Genomic DNA, 17,797 nt, shown 5'->3' with positions numbered 1-17,797 from the left:
AGCAAGAGGAACATCCCACCCTCTCTTTCCCACCCTTCTTCCTCCCCACCCCTCATAAGTATTGAGTTTAGCAAGATAAGCTACTCAGAGAGAAATAAACTATGACGTTACTGAACTTCTTTGTCTTTTCCGTGGAACATTTCCCAGCTAAATCCCTCCAAGAGAGCATGGAAGTGGGGATGTGCACAGGGTGTGGCAACGATTACATAATTCAGCTTCTCAAAACAAAGCAAATCTTCACAGGCACAGACATGCAGGTACGTTAAAAACAAAAAAAAAGGAAAGCGAGAAAGACAGAGAGACAAAGAGAAGAGAAAAGGAAGAGGTAAAGAAAGGTCAAATGCATTAGTTGTTAATTCTCCAGATTATTTTCTCTACCTTCCAGTATGTTGGAGATCAAAAGTGTTTTAAAGACCAACTCATGGTCTATATCTAAAGCTAAGTCTATACACTATACAAAGAAGTGAAGAAAACTTAACAGTTACAATTGATACGTGAGCTGATTGAAGCAGTCCATGCAGAAGTGTGATTGACCACACTGGCCACAAAGGCTCACCAGTCTCCAAACTGCTTGGAGCTAACTGTATTCTTTCGTTCAGAGTGAGTCAATCTGGCTAACTAGGGCTTATTGTAATCCTTGGTTTACACTCTCTTCCCCACTCCCAAATCTTACCACATATCCCAGTGCTATAGAAACAATGGGGCCACTGGCAGGTATCATCAGTCATCAAAAGACAGAACTGGTGTCAAAGCAATCCTGTTATTGCTGTTATGACAGTTTGACACCTGAAAGACAGGGCAACTTCTATGGAGACTATTTTTTTTTTTGCGGTACACGGGCCTCTCACTGCTGTGGCCTCTCCCGTTGCGGAGCACAGGCTCCGGACGTGCAGGCTCAGCGGCCATGGCTCACGGGCCCAGCTGCTCCACGGCATGTGGGATCCTCTCGGACCGGGGCACGAACCCGCGTCGCCTGCATCGGCAGGCGGACTCTCAACCACTGCGCCACCAGGGAAGCCCTCTATGGAGACTATTTTTAATCTTGATTAAAAATCTTGATGAGCATAAAGTCTATGATGTGCTTTGAACTTCCCTCTTGGTCCCTGTTTCATGTCACTTCCCATTTCCCCATCTCCTGTTCTTATTTGTATGTCCCTGCCATATTCCTTCCTGTCACCAAGTTCATATTTATAGAAACTTTATTTAAAATTGCTTGCATGGTTTCCAGAGCCATATTGAAAAATGCTATACAAATCTCACAGAAATACTAGTAACAGTACAAGTGAAAAGTGCCTGTATTTTCCCAACTTGCACTGTTACATACCATAATTTACATCTCCTTTTCCCTAAATCTTCATTACACTTTAAAGTAGCACTATTGCAGTGACACATTACCATTTCACGGACAAGGAAAAAATATTTGTATGCTGCAACAAGCACAGAAGAGAGGCTTGTGCACTCCATACGGAAGAAGGTTGCTTACCTGTAACATGTTAAAGAATAGTTCATCTAAGGGACATCCCTGGTGGCGCAGTGGTTAAGAATCCACCTGCCAACGCAGGGGACACAGGTTTGAGCCCTGGTCCGGGAAGATCCCACATGCCGCGGAGCAACTAAGCCCGCGAGCCACAACTACAGAGCCCACGTGCCACAACTACTGAAGCCCGCACACCCAGAGCCCGTGCTCCACAACAAAGAGAAGCCACCACAATGAGAAGCCTGCGCACCGCAACGAAGACTAGCCCCCGCTCGTCGCAACTAGAGAAAGCCCGGGCCCAGCAGCGAAGACCCAACGCAGCCAAAATTAAAATAAATTAAAAAAAAAAAGTTCATCTAAGAGAATAAGTCACAGAATAAGTCATTAGGAATGTTAGTGACCTCTGGGTAAGAAGAAAAAGAAAAGCTCTGTCCTGGTTTCTGTCAGCAGGCTATAATTTCTTTGCAAAGTATCTTTTCCCAGTGGTTGATAGAGACCTGGGACTTCTGGTGCCAGCCAGGATGGAATGAGCTTAGTTTAGCCTATCTCTCCTTCTCACTACAATTAGAAACTCTGATCGAAATACAAAAAGCACTACCTCTGGATAAAATACCATGGCAGGAGGAACTTGAAAAACAACCAGATAGGCCTGAAGGCAGCAGGATGAAATTATTAAATTGTTGAAAGTGAAGAACTCTATACAGAATTCCATATATGTACAACAAAAATATCCCTCAGGAATGAATGTGAAATAAAAAAGATAACAATCCTAAGTATTTACCCAACCCTAAGTATTTACCCAAGTAAAAGGAAAACTATATTCACTCAAAAACCTATACATGAACGCTTAGAACAGTTATATTCATAATTGTCCCAAGGTGGAAACAAACCAAATGTTCCTCAATTGGGGAATGGATACACCAAGTATGGTACATCCACACAATGGAATACCACTCAGCAATAAAAGGAGACAAATTACAGATACATGCAATAATGTGGCTGAATCTCAGGTGCGTTATGCTGAGTGAAAGAAGCTGGACTCAAAAGGATATACTAAATGATTCCATTTGTATGGCATCTGGAAAAGGCAAACCTATAGGGATGGAGTGATTGCCAGTGGTTAAAGGTGAGGGAGGGGCTTGACTATAAAAGCCTAACTACAGGGAATTTTTTTTTTTGCAGTTGTATTATTATATTACTATTATTATTACTACTACTACTACTGCTACTACTACTATTAAGCTGAAAAACAAAATCATGCAATTAAACAATGGGCTCAGGCTTGCTTCTTCTAACACTGACCTAGCAAGTTTTTCTAATGCCTGCCATACTGATTTATACCCTGTGGGGACTCACGAAATAAAAATATTTGCATGTTAAAGATTAAACTTTAACCTACCCTGTCAAAGAGCGCAAAAAGTTGTCTCAAGACATCTGAAACAGGCAGCTTCAAATACTCCGCAAATTCTTCAATTCCGATTCTTCCTCCTTTAGAGGAACTTGCAATAGCGGCATATTCATCCAAATGCTTACGAATCCCATCCCAATCTAATCTAAACAAAGAGTTATGAAGATGTATTAGCGTTTTACAATCCACATGGACATTTTGTGAGTTTTGTTTTATTCATCTGTCTGAGGGAAAAATATATTCAGTGTTACATTTGAAAAGGAGAAGAAAACGAATTAAAAATTTTTTTTTTTGCAGTACACGGGCCTCTCACTGTTGTGGCCTCTCCCGTTGCGGGGCACAGGCTCTGGATGCTCAGGCTCAGTGGCCATGGCTCACGGGCCCAGCCGCTCCGCGCCATGTGGAATCTTCCCAGACCGGGGCACGAACCCGCGTCTCCTGCATCTGCAGGCAGACTCTCAACCAGTGCGCCACTAGGGAAGCCCCAAAAACGAATATTTTAAGGCACACTTTGAACATGGATACAGACTTCTAATTTTTTAAAGGATATTAACATAACTATAATTATCCCAAATATCTGAGGGAAAGAAAAGTAACTGGGAAAAGGAGCAATGTGGTAAGATAATAAATGACTCATGAGAAGAAAAAAAGAACTCACATTTTAATCTAAATATTACTTAGTAAGTCAACAGTACTTACTGAGTTGTTAAAAAAAATATACAATTCTTGCTTTCAAGCTTTCCGGATGATAATGAATTCACATTTCACAAAATGTTGTGATGGGGGATTCATTAGACTTTGTACACTTCCTCCAATATTAGTTATAGAACACTTTAAAAAACACTGGAAAATATACTGTAGCTTACATCACATCCTGTAGAGTTAAACAGGTGACTTAACATATACTTCTACATCCAATTTCAGTAACTATCTAATTTTTTCAAATCTATTGGAATATTGTAAAAATATAACATCAAAACATTGCTATCTAGAAGATATAAATAATGTTTGCTACATCAGTTATCAAAAAATATTTTTTAATATTGAACTTTAATACAGTAACTGGTTCTGCAGCTCCCTCCTAGGGAGGATGCTAAGGTCTACTGAGTTAATAAATTCTGCAGATCCCTGTCAGGGCTGAAAACAATGAACTGTAATCAGAGAGGGATGTGGGAGTTACACCTTCATACCGGGAAGTTCAAAGGGAATGTTCTAAATGGTTTAAACCAGATCATTAAAATCACAATTTTTTTTTTTTTGCCTTTTCAAAAAAATTATGTACCCAGAAGGAGAAGGTTGATCTAGGGAAGTATTTAAAATTCAATGATAGTCAGAATTGCTGCTCTACAAGTCAATTCCTATTTCACATGAGGAGTTCTGACCACCTCGTGCCAGTACCATATAATTATGCCATCTTTCTTATAAGAAGGTGGCAGGACCAACTACTCAGCTGTTTCTGGGTAGGGAGGCAGATCTGTGCTGACTCGTGTTTACTATCTCATTCTCCTCTCATGACCAACGCACATATTTCTAAGTTAGCTGTTCTTGAAAAAACAAAACTAGATGAACTAAATGGGAGATAAATTCACATCCCTGGCTTTCTTAATAAACACCACGTAGGCTCTAGAGTTTGAGCACTAATGAAAGCAGAGAAAATAAACATAAGAGGAGTTCAGGTCTCTTTTGGACACCTTTAGGAAAGCGTGGTAATTTTAAAATATGCTTACTTCAATTTCCGGCTGATTTTGGTAAATTCCACCAACCCAGCTTCCATAGGCAGTGTTAGCTGTCCTGCTGAAATCATCAATCTGCAGTCTTCATAGGTGTGATCTGTTACTGGAATTCTCAGAGCTCTAAAGTATTAAAAAACAAACAGATTCAACTTTTTTAAAAAGGTGATGGTTTTTCATTAGGCCTGAATTGGTCAACAAACGACAGTAAATGGAAAAGTATTTACTACTTTTTGAACCAGTGGCTTTGGCTTATTATTGCCAAAGAGACATATTTCTCTACTTCACAGACTTATTGTGGCTCGAGTTAATCTCCTTATGCCTGTGTGCTTCTGCCAGCTAGTCATTTTTGTTCTGTGTTTTGACTACAGTGATAATAATAGTTGAGTTCAGTCCATGGAAAGTAATGAGAAGACTTAGGTTCAAGTCCTATGGAGTCTTTTACCAGCTGGCACTTAACCTAAGCCTCACTTTTCTCATCTGCACATGGGAATAATCACTTCCTCCACAGGGTTATTTTAAGGACCAACTAAGAATGCCTGTGGAAGTGCCATTTAAACAGATAAATGGTACCTGTACATATTATAAGTGAATGGTCTATCCATATTGCTAGCTAGCTGCGTCTTTCCATCTTTTAAGACTGAAGATCACCTTCTTGCTACATAGCAATCTTCAAAAAATACTAATGAGGACTGATTATAAGATCATATTTCTTCCAAACCTAAACACCCTCCATCCTCAAAGGAGTGCACAATACTGACTACCTCCCTCCTGCTCAGAGATCTACTTATAGTGAAACAGATTTGGAAAAAATACATATTAACAAGAACTTGAAATAACACTGGAGTGACAAGAAGAAAATCTGTGCTGTACATAAAATAATTTCCTGCAGATCCCTCTTGGCTAAATTTTTATTCACACACATTCAGTGACAATCATAAAATTATGTCATCAACTGTTATTTGATTTTGTTGAATCATGGCTAAGAACATTCAATGAATGCAATATGAATAAACATTTTTTTCCTACCTGCCACTAAGCTGTTTTTGATTAATGACTATTTGGGTGTAAGAATATATAAGGAAAATAAAAATTAAAAACACTTCAGGAATTATGAGTAAATAGTAGAACAAAACAGTTAAGAGCTTGGGCTTTGGTAATAGGAAGTGTGGATTTGAATCCCAGCCCAGAAACTCTCACTACCTCAGAGCCTCCATTTTCTCACTTGCCTCAGAGCTGCTGTGAAGATTATGTTAGGTAACACAAGCAAATGGCCTAGCACAGGATTTGGTAAATATTTATTAGTGGTCGACCACCACTACTTACCTCGGCTTTGCTCTTTACCATTTTCAAATGCTTTTAACATTTCCTACTTGACTCTCATAATAACCAAAACTATGAGAAAAGCCAGGCAAGGATTAGAATTCCCACTTTACACATGAGGAAAGGAGCCTTGGAGGGGACTTATCCAAGGTTGTACAGCTAACTGAGGTCTTTCTTACTCTTTATCCAAGGCCCTTCTACCTCCACGCCTCCAAATCCAGGAAAAGGCTGCTTAAACAAACCTTTCCTGTTTTTAGGCAGGTTTTGGGAAGTCAAACTATCTGATGTAAATTCTCTCAGTTCCTAATACTTATCTTCCTTGCTAAATTTTGGACATAAGCTAGTATGAAAACATAATGGAAGAGGGAAGAAAACAATATCAAAGCAAATTTTGTAGCTGCTCTAGAAACTAGGTAAATCAAGTACATGTAGGGACACGTAGTAACAAAAGTTTTTCAGCCAAACACGTAAACATTTATTCTTTTTTGAAAATAAAGTTAGTCTCCTGTGAAATATTAATATATGCAATATACATATAATATATATAATCTTGCTTATAATGCCAAATTCAGCTATGAAGCTAAATTCAGAGTTCTCATTGCATTTTTACTAAGAGAATAAATACTGCTGGCTTATTAGCTCCAAACCTACAGTTGGGCATGACTGAGGGAGGTGGTGCTTGGGGAGAGGGTGCACACCTGGAGGGTTCTGAGGCTGCCTGGGTGGTGGGGATAGTATAACACACTCTTTCATTGCAGGAGGAGAGGTGATTTATCTAATCAGGATAGTGGCCAGTTCAAACTCCCTTAAGTGCAGGAAAATACTTGCCTTATGTTTTGCAGTTTCTAAATCCTAAATTTATAGCCATCCCCTTAATGAGGGTGACTTTCCCCCTTTTCTATGCATCTATTGCATTCCCTTGCAAACTTTTCCCTTTTTGGTGCTATAATCATTAATGCCTTTGAAACACGCGGCCTTGGCAGCTATATGGAGGCTGAGGGGATAGAAGGTGGGTCACAGCAGGAACCACTCAGACCACCATTAGCTTTGTCTGACAGCGACTGGCCAGCTTGGGAGAATTCACCCTTTGGAGGTCACTGGCTGGTTTCTCCTGGTTCATGTACCCTCCCTGTTCACCTTCTGGCAAAGCTACGTCTGCATTAGTTTGGGGTTACGTCAGGGAAAATATTTATAGATTGTCTTACTGACTGCATTCCTAGGCACATGATTTTTCCTTACCAAAATGAGTTGGGGAATGAGGCCCTCAGACAGAAAAAAACAAAGACAAAAAACAAAAAAACAAAAACAATGTTAAATGCCATTTACCAATAATTTTAAAACTATTTACTGATCATAATCACATATAGATACTTACTCTGCCATTAAATTCCGGACTGTACTGGCAAAAAGGACAGGATCACTTTTTTCTTCATCATTTGGTATTTGAACAGGCATAAACTGAAAGGCAAATATACCTTTCCATTACAATTGTGAGGCCTAAGACTTTAAATGCTAAATTAATTTATAAGCTGTCATTATATGAAATCCCCTGCCTTTCTAGCACACGGGTTATAGGATAGAATGTAAAGAGCACTGTGCTTGGACTCAAGAGATCTGAATCCAAGCTCTGGGTCTTTCTGTGTGTTAACTAGTATGACCTTTAACTTTTCTGAACTGTCTCCTCAACTCTGAAAGGAGGGCTATGACCACCTATGTCCCGGGTTGTGGTGAGGATGAAATGAACCAATGTCTGGAATTCTGGAAGTTGTAAAGCTGAAACTACTCAGATCTTACTCTCAAAGCTGCATTTTCTCCCACCTACCCTCTGTGTGAAAATGTTATTAGTGGTAGTACTTTGTTTTTTGTAGTTTATCTTCTCTATCCATTCCTATATCAGCCATATTTTTATCACTTGATCAAGCTTTATGTTTGATCATTTCTTCTGCTTGTTTTTGAACCCTTATATTGGTTTTCTACCATTTTTGCTTTATCATTTTAAATTTTACTCTTTTTTCTCCACTTGATAATCTGTGATACCTCATTTGTACTATTCTTGTTTTTAATTATAGTTTCCTAACATTAACAAGCTTTCAGTGCTATATTTAAGTCATTGTACATTTTTTGAGCACCTACTATATACCAGGCAAGATGAACAGGACCCTAATTCCCACTCTAAAGAAGATCCATATTTTAACAGGATAGACTGACACAACACACACTATCATTACCCCTAATGATAGGGCTTAAAAGCTTAATTAACTTACTTAAAGTTATATGGGTCACATGACTAGGATTCAGCTCAAGGCCTGTCAGACTTTAAAACCCTTGTTTTTCCCACTAAACCATCCTTCCTGGAGTATGAGCACAAGGGATAGCAAACGATTAATTTGGTCGGGGGCTGGGAAAAGCAACCAAAGAGGTTTTATAGAAGAGCTAATGCTTGATCTTGACTTTCTGAGGATAAACATGATCTTGCCAATTCCTACTGTTTATTAACTGAACCAGGCACCACGCTAGGTGTTTTATATGCATTATTTCATTTTACTAATCCTCCCAATTCTAGTCATAAGGAATTGGGGATCACAAAGATTAAAAGACGTGCTCAAGATTTCATGGCTCATTTCCATTCAACAAATCCTGCTTAAGCACACTGTTATATGCCAGGCATCACACTAAGCCTTGAAAACATGACAAGGAAGTTCTGCCCTCAAGGAGCTCTTCATGCAGTGGGGAATAAATGTGCGATACAGTGAGCTAAGTCCACCATTAAGGGCTACCATCCTTCAAGAACCTACTGTGTACTGGGTACTTTATATAAGGGGTTTTATGTGCTGAAATCTTGCAACAATTTCTTTTGGCAAATTCTACCATTTCCCTTTGATAGGTAAAGAATGTGGCTCCAAGAGGTTAAACGATATAGCTAAGCCACACACAAATGGCAGGGTCACAATTTGAAAGAAAAGTAAGTATCTGTATAAATAACACCACTTTCAGACTCACATGGACCTGTTTTCAAGCTTGTTAACCATGTTTAAGAAGCCTACGGGGGGCTTCCCTGATGGCTCAGTGGTTAAGAATCTGCCTGCCAATGCAGGGGACATGGGTTCGAGCCCTTGTCTGGGAAGATCCCACATGCCGCGGAGCAACTAAGCCCGTGAGCCACAGCTACTGAGCCTGTGCTCTAGAGCCCGCGAGCCACAACTACTGAGCCTGCGTGCCGCAGCTACTGAAGCCCACGTGCCTAGAGCCCATGCTCCGCAACAAAAGAAGCCACTGCAATGAGAAGCCCGTGCACCGCAACGGAGTAGCTCCCACTTACCGCAACTAGAGAAAGCCCTCGTGCAGCTATGAAGACCCAAAGTAGCCAAAAATAAAATAAATAAATATATAAAAAAAAAAAAAAAAAAAAGAAGCCTACGGGCAATAGTGACTCAGAGATGAAGTTTAAGCAAGGGAGTGAAATGACCCGGTCAAAGTTTTTGAGCAGTAACTTTGGTGGCAGGGAGTGGATAACCAAAGAGGAAGAGGCTCGGAGCAGGGAGAACCCCTGGAGGCAACCACAATCACTCTGTGAGTGATGGTAAGACCATGAATAGAGGGAGGCAGGGAGGGTGTACAGGCCAGCATGGACCCAACTGGCATTTTTAGGATAAAATGGACAGAAATCATAGGCTAATGTGCTATTTGTTATTTTACTTCTCACATTTATTTTATTAACATCCTCTCCAAGAGGACAGTGGCATGCTGCGGAGACAGCACTAGGCCTGGGTTGATGCCTTGGCTCTGCGATCCTGGAAAAGTCATTTAGACTTCATAGGCCTCAATTCCCTCTCTTGTCAAAGGAGAAGTTTGAGTAGGTGCTGTCTAAGGTCCTTTCCAGCTGGACTTCTAAGTCTATCTTTTCGCTTAGTATCCAGTCATTCTTTAAGATGGAAAAATAAACTAAGCCACCAGAGGTCCCCACATCACTTATATATCCAGAGCAATGAAAAATCTTTGCAAATAAATATTTCTAAAAATTCCCTCCATCCTGTTCTAGTAAAATCTCTTATAGTTGCTTAGGATGAAATCCAAGGAAGAAAACTATGTTAAAATCAATGTTCATAAAAACCTAACAAAATAATACAATCAATTAAAGTTTTAAATTGCCATTTAATTCTTCATTAAAAAAAGCTAAATACTCATTTATAATACACTTGATTGGTAGGTCATAAAAGTTCATACTGAAAACCCTAAAAAATAAATTGCTGTTACACTGTTAACCAAACACAATACAATGAACTATGGGTTTGGTTCCTTTTAGTGCAGGGAATATTTTCCATAAAATGATTTTTAATAATGCTTATATTGGCATGGCATCTTATTCTTGAGGAAAATAATTCCCCTGAGAGTTCAAAATAGTTAAAAGCCTGGATTTGATACTCACTGGTCTTGGAGGCCCCCATGCCTCCTGAGAAGCAATTCAACGGAAATTCTAATAAAAAGTCATCTCTCCTTGGATAAGATCTTGCCCTCTATGTCACATTTCCAATTTGTACAAAGTCATTCAAGGGTCACAGCATGAACATATCTTTTACTTGGGAAGGAAGATCAGCCAGAGAGAGGGGAACATGATTGTCATTATCTATTACTGAACGCTAATACACACCTAAATACCCCAATGACCCCAGGACCACAAGTTATCCTTTCTACCTTTATCTTCTCTCGTTATCCCCAGTATCCACATTGATGGCCCATCTTGATTTCACACCCCTTCATCTGGCCACAGATATTCTTCTCAACTCTACCTTGGCCATGGAAAAAACATGCATTCTAATTCCTCCTCTGACAAGTTCTTCCATGAGAGTTTCCCCTCATTATCTATTAGTGTTTACTTCACCCCTAACCTGGTCCTGCAGAGACCGCAAGAAACTGACGGTCACCCTCAGGAACTATTCATCCCTCTCTGCCACCCCCTGCTGACAACATCTGTCTGCCTATCTACACTGTACTTTGAGAATCAGACACTTCTCTATGACCCTTCTGTCACCTAGAATCTGTCACTTCTGCCACATACTCGGTCACCTCTCCTGATCCCGCCTCCCTAATCCTGTTAGAGAGTGATGCTAACTGAGAGATACTAAACAAAGGTACAAAATCTTACTGGCTGAGGCTACCACAAATTCATGTTCAGTTCCTTGGAGCTGCTTGAAAAATTATGTAATTTCCCAAGGTGACCATGCTGCCTCCAAACATAAAAAAATACTTTTTTGTTTCTGTTGTCGAACATCTTCTTTTATCCTTCTAATCTGTGTAGGTGGGCCAAAATATGTGATCTTAACATTGGGTCTATTTCTTTAATGTTTATGTGATAGGTGAGGATCAAGTTACTTAAATCGAACCTCACTGCTGCTTGGCAGCCCTCTTCTGTCCTTCTTTGACCTGCTGCCATCATATTTTCCTGTTTCAAACGTGTTCCTTGCTTCTCAAGTTGCAATTCCACTTTCGTCTCAATGATACTTCATTTTCAACTTCAGAAAGAAGACAGTGGAGGAGTTCAGGACATGCAACTGCAAAATGTGCCACTTGGGTATATCAATTATTTTGAGCTGTAGGCACTTAAAAACAGCACTGCAGGGAGAGGTTTTCTCTGAACTCCCCTTATCTGCCCATGACAGATCCTCCAAAAAGAACTCAATTGTCCTAAATGTGCTCCTGGGGAGTTTCATCAAACAGGGAAGACTGACTCTCATCAGAGGGGAGGAGACTAGAAGTCAACATCACACCCAGACAAACTTTATCACACACCATCATGTCTCCCATCTGTTCTAAGGGCCCACTCGTCTTTCTTAAAAATCATTTACTCCCCCCTAAGTGGCCTATGCCCTCCCTCCCCTGCTTCTTTTTTTCTTTTTCTTTAATTTGAAACTTTTATTTCTGCTATAAACTATGTGGAAGCTCTAATTCATTTTGTTTTTAAATTGGAGTAAAATTGCTTTACAATGTTGTGCTAGTTTCTGCTGTACAATGAAGTGAATCAGCTATATGTGTACCTATAACCCCTCTCTCTTGGACCTCTCTCCCTCCCCACCCCACCCATCTAGATTGTCACAGAGCACCAAGCTGAGCTCCCTGTGCTATACAGGAGGTTCACGCATATTTACGTCAAACCTAATCTCCCAATCTCCCTCTTCTTCCCCATGTCCATATGTCCATTCTCTACGTCTACGTCTCTATTTCTGCCCTACGAATAGGTTCATATGTACCATTTTTCTAGATTCCACATATATGCATTAATATATGATACTTGTTTTTCTCTTTCTGGCTTACTTCACTCTGTATGACAGACTCTAGGTCCATCCACATATCTACAAATGACCCAATTTCGTTCCTTTTTATGGCTGAGTAATATTCCATTGTATATATGTACCACATCTTCTTTATCCATTCATCTATCATTGGACATTTAGGTTGTTTCCACATCCTGGCTATTGTAAATAGTGCTGCAATCAACATTGGGGTACATGTGTCCTTTTGAATTATGGTTTTCTCAGGGTATATGCCCAGTAGTGGGATTGCTGGGTTGTATGGTAGTTCTATTTTTAGTTCTTTAAGGAACCTCCATACTGTTCTCCATAGTGGCTGTATCCCCTGCTTCTTTTAATATGGTATATAAGCTCTCAAATCTCACTTTTTTGGGTATTCACTTTTTATTCCCTGTGATGCCCTTGTGCATATCATATTAAAACTTAATAAATCTGTATATCTTTTCCGCTGTTAATCTGCCTATTATCAGTTTATTTCACAGACCCAGGAATCAGACCTGGGTGGGTAGAGGGAAGTCTTTCCTCCCTGACAGCATCCTGTGTAAACTCCGTCAATTCCCTTTCCCGTTGCACCTGAGATGGGCTCCACAGCTCCAGCCCCCTCCTCAGTGCAGTATCCCCTCTTCCCTCACCCTGCTTACTCTGTACCGTCCTGACCCAGATGAGGAGGAGACTAACTGGCCTGTCTCCCACACCAGCACCTCTAGTTTGCACTTTTGGTCCCAGAGCCTCCTACCTCTTCTTGGGCCTTAGACTGCACACAAGATAAAGCCCAAATTCCCCTGCCTATTGTTTAAGACTCTCCATTACCCAGAGCCAGTCCTTTACATGAATACTCACTACCAGTGAGACTGGTGTATTCATTGTTTACTGACCACATCAAGCACATTCTTTTCTATTAAATAAGTGATGATGAGAGGGAGAAAGATTGACGAGTGATGACGCTACAATCAACTTTTTCTTCTTCTAAGGAACAGAAAAGGATTTTAACAGGTGAATCTTAAGAAATGTGTAGTTCTGGGAATTCCCTGGCAGTCCAGTGGTTAGGACTTGGTGCTGTCACTGCTGGGCCTGGGGTTCAATCCCTGGTCAGGGAACTAAGATCCCGCAAGCCGCGCGGTTCAGCCAAAAAAAAAATAAGAAGAAGAAGAAGCAGAAAAGTGCAGTTCTAGTTCTGCTCGTGATTCTCCTTTACAGTCTTCAAAAGGAGAAATGCAAAAGAAGAAAGGTTTTATGAACATTAGCTCCTTCCTTCCCCAAAGAACAGGAAAATCTAGTTGATAAGGTGAATAAAGGTTAATGCCTAACTCACCACATACTACCACACAAGCAACCTGATTAAATCCTCACAACCCTATAAAATAGGTATTAGTATCCCCCTTTGACCAGTGAGAACACAGGCTTAGAGTGGTTTAAGTAATTTGCTCAAGCAAATACAGGTAAGTACTAGCAGAACTGGAACAAAAACCCCAGCTAACGCTCTTCTTGTAGCACTCTATTTCTCCACTTACAAATTCCAGAATTCTACCAAGTTCCAGAAGAAATTACCTCTGTTAGAACAAGTACCTATGGGGTGTGTTGTGTGTGTATGTATGTATGTATTTGTGTGATGGTTTTCTAAAAGGCCCGTTTTAGATTAAAAACTACACATCATTTTAGTGCATTCGGATATTTAAATAAACTATATAAATGTATTTGAAACTTCTCTAAGTAATTAGCTTTAAGAGATTTAAAAAGTGATATATTTCTATAGGTGTTGATCATAACACTCATTATTATAATCCTTTCCTACATCAGAAATTTTTTAATGAAAAAAAAAAAACCTCTTTCTATCACAAGGCAATGAATTACCTACCATTAAGTAATGCCAGCAGCCACTAGAAGCTCACTATAAGCTTTGCCAAGGAAGTTTCCTAAAGCAAAATATGTATGTCTACAGACAAATCATTTTTATGTATCTCTAATATAATGGATGGCTTTAAAGTCAACATATTTTGAATGCAAACTAAGACACAGCCCATGAAAAAGGAAACTGATTGTAGAGTCAATGTGAATGTCATGTTTCCATTCAGAAACTAGCTGTTATCCACAGAGTGCTATATAGTCTGACTTTGCTTATATTCTCTCTCATGAGATAAACTAGAAGGCTCTTTATTTATGTCATATTTTGGGATGTTCCCTACTAGCTAGCTTATTCCCTATGCCCCTAAGCCATATGCTTATTAAGGAATACTTGTGGAGTAGCTGGCTGATAAAAGTGATCACTAAAAGATGCTTTAAGTACACCCACTATGCCACATTATGATTCAAAGAATAACTTTCAGTAGAACCGTTCTGTAGACACACATGGCATCATTGTTCAAAGATGCCACAAGACCAATTACATAGGGCATGAGGTTTGGAACTTGTTGTATTTTTAAGATCCAAGAGTCAAGAAAATAATAACCTTTTCAAAAATAAGTCTTTTTGTTGGGGAAGCAGAGAAGGAGTGGGTAAGGAAATAGTCCTAAATACTATATTCCCTAGATTTTTAGATATCTGATCATTTTGGTAATTAAAGAGATTGATAATCATCATTAATGAGGGGAGACTTGTGAAACTAAAGGATACAGCCTTCAACATACTGAGAAGTCCTTGACTCACAAGAACAAGTGTGTCTAAATGGACATTTTAGTAACAATCCACTCATAGCTCATTTTAAAAACCATAAAGGTAAAGCTATATTCTTGAATAATACATCTTGAATTAGGTTTACCTAATTAATATTCAAGAAGGTCTAAAAACACATGTTAAAAATAATACCTAGGATTTCCATCAATTTTAAGAAAAAGGAAAGCAGAGGAGGTGCTTTTGAATAACCAAGACAACTGAAATTGTAGCAACTAAATGTACTGAGACTTCTGACTAAGCTGCATTGGGGCAGTTCAAGCTGGGCCTCCTTTGACGTGGTGGAAAAGCTGGAGCCTCAGAGCTAGTGCCCAGCCCCTGAGAGTCTTGAGCCAAGGTGTGGGTATACTTAGTGCCTGGCAGTCTGCTGGGATACATTTTCCAGTTACATCCCAACAGTGGGGAATTAAAATATTCAAAAATCATAAAGTAGTTAGGAGTCCCCTGGGTGAAAGGTAGACTCATAAATCTCAAATTAAATTACAGTTAAAATAAGAATACCCAATTTGAAGCCTAAAATTTCCATCTTCTTACTCTGCACCACAATTCTTATGTATCAAATCCCTACCTATTCAGCTTTTTTCAACTGGTTGAAAGCCATTTTGTGTGTGAAGTTATCGAACAAAGGATATATTCTTTTATTTGCAGAAAATATTACCCAAACAGGTCTGAGGACAGGTTGGAGAATGCAAATATTGTAATTGAAAAGAAAGAAGGACAGCCATGACATGGAAAGGAAATGTGGTAATAGTGGTCAGGGCAAAAGCATGAGGAATTTGCAACCTCTGTTGTAACACAATTTGACCACTGACACGCGTGCTAGACAAAAAAATGTACAGTTCTATGTGCATTTCCACATCTATTGCTAGATTTCACCTTAGCTAAAGAGGGGTAAATTCAGAGGAAGGAACAGCATATATATATAAACAATATCTTCCAAATGTGCAGAGAATATGGGTTTTCTTATTTATTTATTTTTTTTTAGAGAAAGAAAACAGGGCTAGCTATCTGAGCAGCTTTTCAAGAAGGAAGAGCAGTGCTCAGTCGAAGTACTTAGAAATAATAAGATATTTCTTTCTACCGGGGTTTCCCAAAATGTATTCTACGGAAACTGGCTCTAGGAGGTATCCAGAGAAAAAGGGGTTCAGTGGTCAAACATTTCAAAGGCACTGAGAAGTCTTGAGAAAAGAAATCTGATTCATTTTATTTAACCTGGTACTTCCTAAACTTATTAGGATACAGATTAGTTTTTTTCTCTAGAAACATCTAACTATATTCCAAGATTTAGTGTTTTCTGGTCACACTGAGAGATACTGAGCTGGTTTTAAAAGTGGGGAGGTGTGGCATATAATTAGTAAACAGGTATTTTCAAGGCAGGCAGACAACCTGCAAGTCTCAAGAAAAATTTCACTGAAGTTAAATTCGCTTTGACATAATTTGCCCTCCTACATCATTTGGTAGTGCTGACAACAACTAAATGGCTGAACAACCAAGCTATCCAACAAAATAAAACAGGATTCTTGTGACTTCCATTCCACAGTCCTGTCACCTGGAGAACTGGCCCCCTGCTCAGAACTCTGAATTACATATGTAAACTTAAGGTTTTCATTACAAAAGCCATGGATGCAATTGGAAAATCCAGGCAAGAGTCTGGAGAACCACTATTCTGACCCTCTCTCTTCAGAGGCTACCTGAGGGTATCACTGAAGCCAACGAGATTCTGAATTCAGGGGTCCATTATTCCATGTCATTCCTGGAAACTAAGCATAGTTCTTGGAATCAACCTTCAGAGTCTTAAAAATCTGGTCAGAATTTTCAGAACATTCTAATCACTCCTCCAGTGTCACAGCCTGCTACTGTGACTTAAACTGAAAAACTGTCCTGTGAACGATGATATGAGCTGCCTTCACGGCTCATACAACATGATTTCCTCAGGCTTTCCAATGTGCAGATTGATTCCAAAAGTGAGGGTTTCTCACTCTGTACCTCTCCCACAATCTCTCAGCTTTCACAGAACATACTTCTTCAAGAAGTTGTGGGGTTCTACCAGCTACTGTAGTCCTTTGGTCAGGATGTGAAGGCATATCATACAACTTGGCAGAGGTCAGCACTAAAAGGATTAAAAGATAGGAACGGGTGATGCAAATCTGGCCAGCCAGAGTGGTGACATGCTGGAAGTTCCCAGAAGTTAGGAAATTGTGTTTCCTAACACAGTTCTAAGGGCTAGGGTTGACAGATGGTTTAGGCACACAATTTGCAAAAGACCAGGGCTTATTTTCAAGGTGGCAGATTTAACTTCCAATCTTTCTACATCTGGTCTCTCTAGACTAAAAATTCACAATGAAAGGAAAGGCCAAATCTTAGGCTCCAAGGCTACATTTTGAACCACTTACCTCAACTTCCACCTTTGTGAAGGGCTGGCAGCAAGTGAGCACACAAAGTTGAATGCTGAAGAGAAAAAAAGAGAAGGCCATCTTTATGTGGTAATACAAGTACCATCTAATATTACTGAACAATCTTTTCTTTACATACAAGCAACCCCATGTCACTCTTTGTATGTATTCTGCATTTATAAATGCCACACTGTAGCTACAACACTTTTTGGGTTTAGAGAACTATTCTTGATATTCAAAAGTTAAATTGCTGAATGCAATACCAAATATGTATTTGTGGGTCAGAGCCACAGCTCAGCAGACTAAACCCCAAATTTGAAGTCTTCTTGACAGCTAAGACTCATAGGCCTAGAGAAACTAACCATGGTCACATCTTAAGGTACATTAATATGTTTATAGAAAAACTGCTGAGTAGAACATTACTAAATTCTTTTCTAATATTAAAAAAAACAAAAAACCAGTGGGCCTTTCCTTAAAAGCAGAAACTTTATCAT

The 17,797-nt window shown here is 39.5% G+C and overlaps 1 protein-coding gene across 4 annotated transcripts in view; it reads right to left on the bottom strand.

Annotated features, from left to right (window-relative positions):
* LPCAT2 (lysophosphatidylcholine acyltransferase 2) overlaps nt 1-17,797 on the bottom strand; it is a 64,566-nt gene that overhangs the window by 28,648 nt on the left and 18,121 nt on the right. For all 4 annotated transcript variants that reach the window (XM_030832938.3, XM_030832939.3, XM_070044237.1 and 1 more), the window contains 4 exons: nt 17,304-17,358; nt 7,314-7,396; nt 4,613-4,738; nt 2,877-3,030 (listed from right to left, as the gene is read on the bottom strand). In XM_030832938.3, the coding sequence (XP_030688798.1) occupies nt 2,877-3,030; nt 4,613-4,738; nt 7,314-7,396; nt 17,304-17,358 (418 nt within the window). The remainder of the gene's footprint in view (nt 1-2,876; nt 3,031-4,612; nt 4,739-7,313; nt 7,397-17,303; nt 17,359-17,797) is intronic.

This window comes from Globicephala melas, chromosome 19 (genome assembly GCF_963455315.2).
Source record: "Globicephala melas chromosome 19, mGloMel1.2, whole genome shotgun sequence".
NCBI classification, from domain to species: Eukaryota; Metazoa; Chordata; class Mammalia; order Artiodactyla; family Delphinidae; genus Globicephala; species Globicephala melas.
Note: the sequence above shows the minus strand (reverse complement) of the source record. Positions and strands in the feature narration are given on the sequence as shown.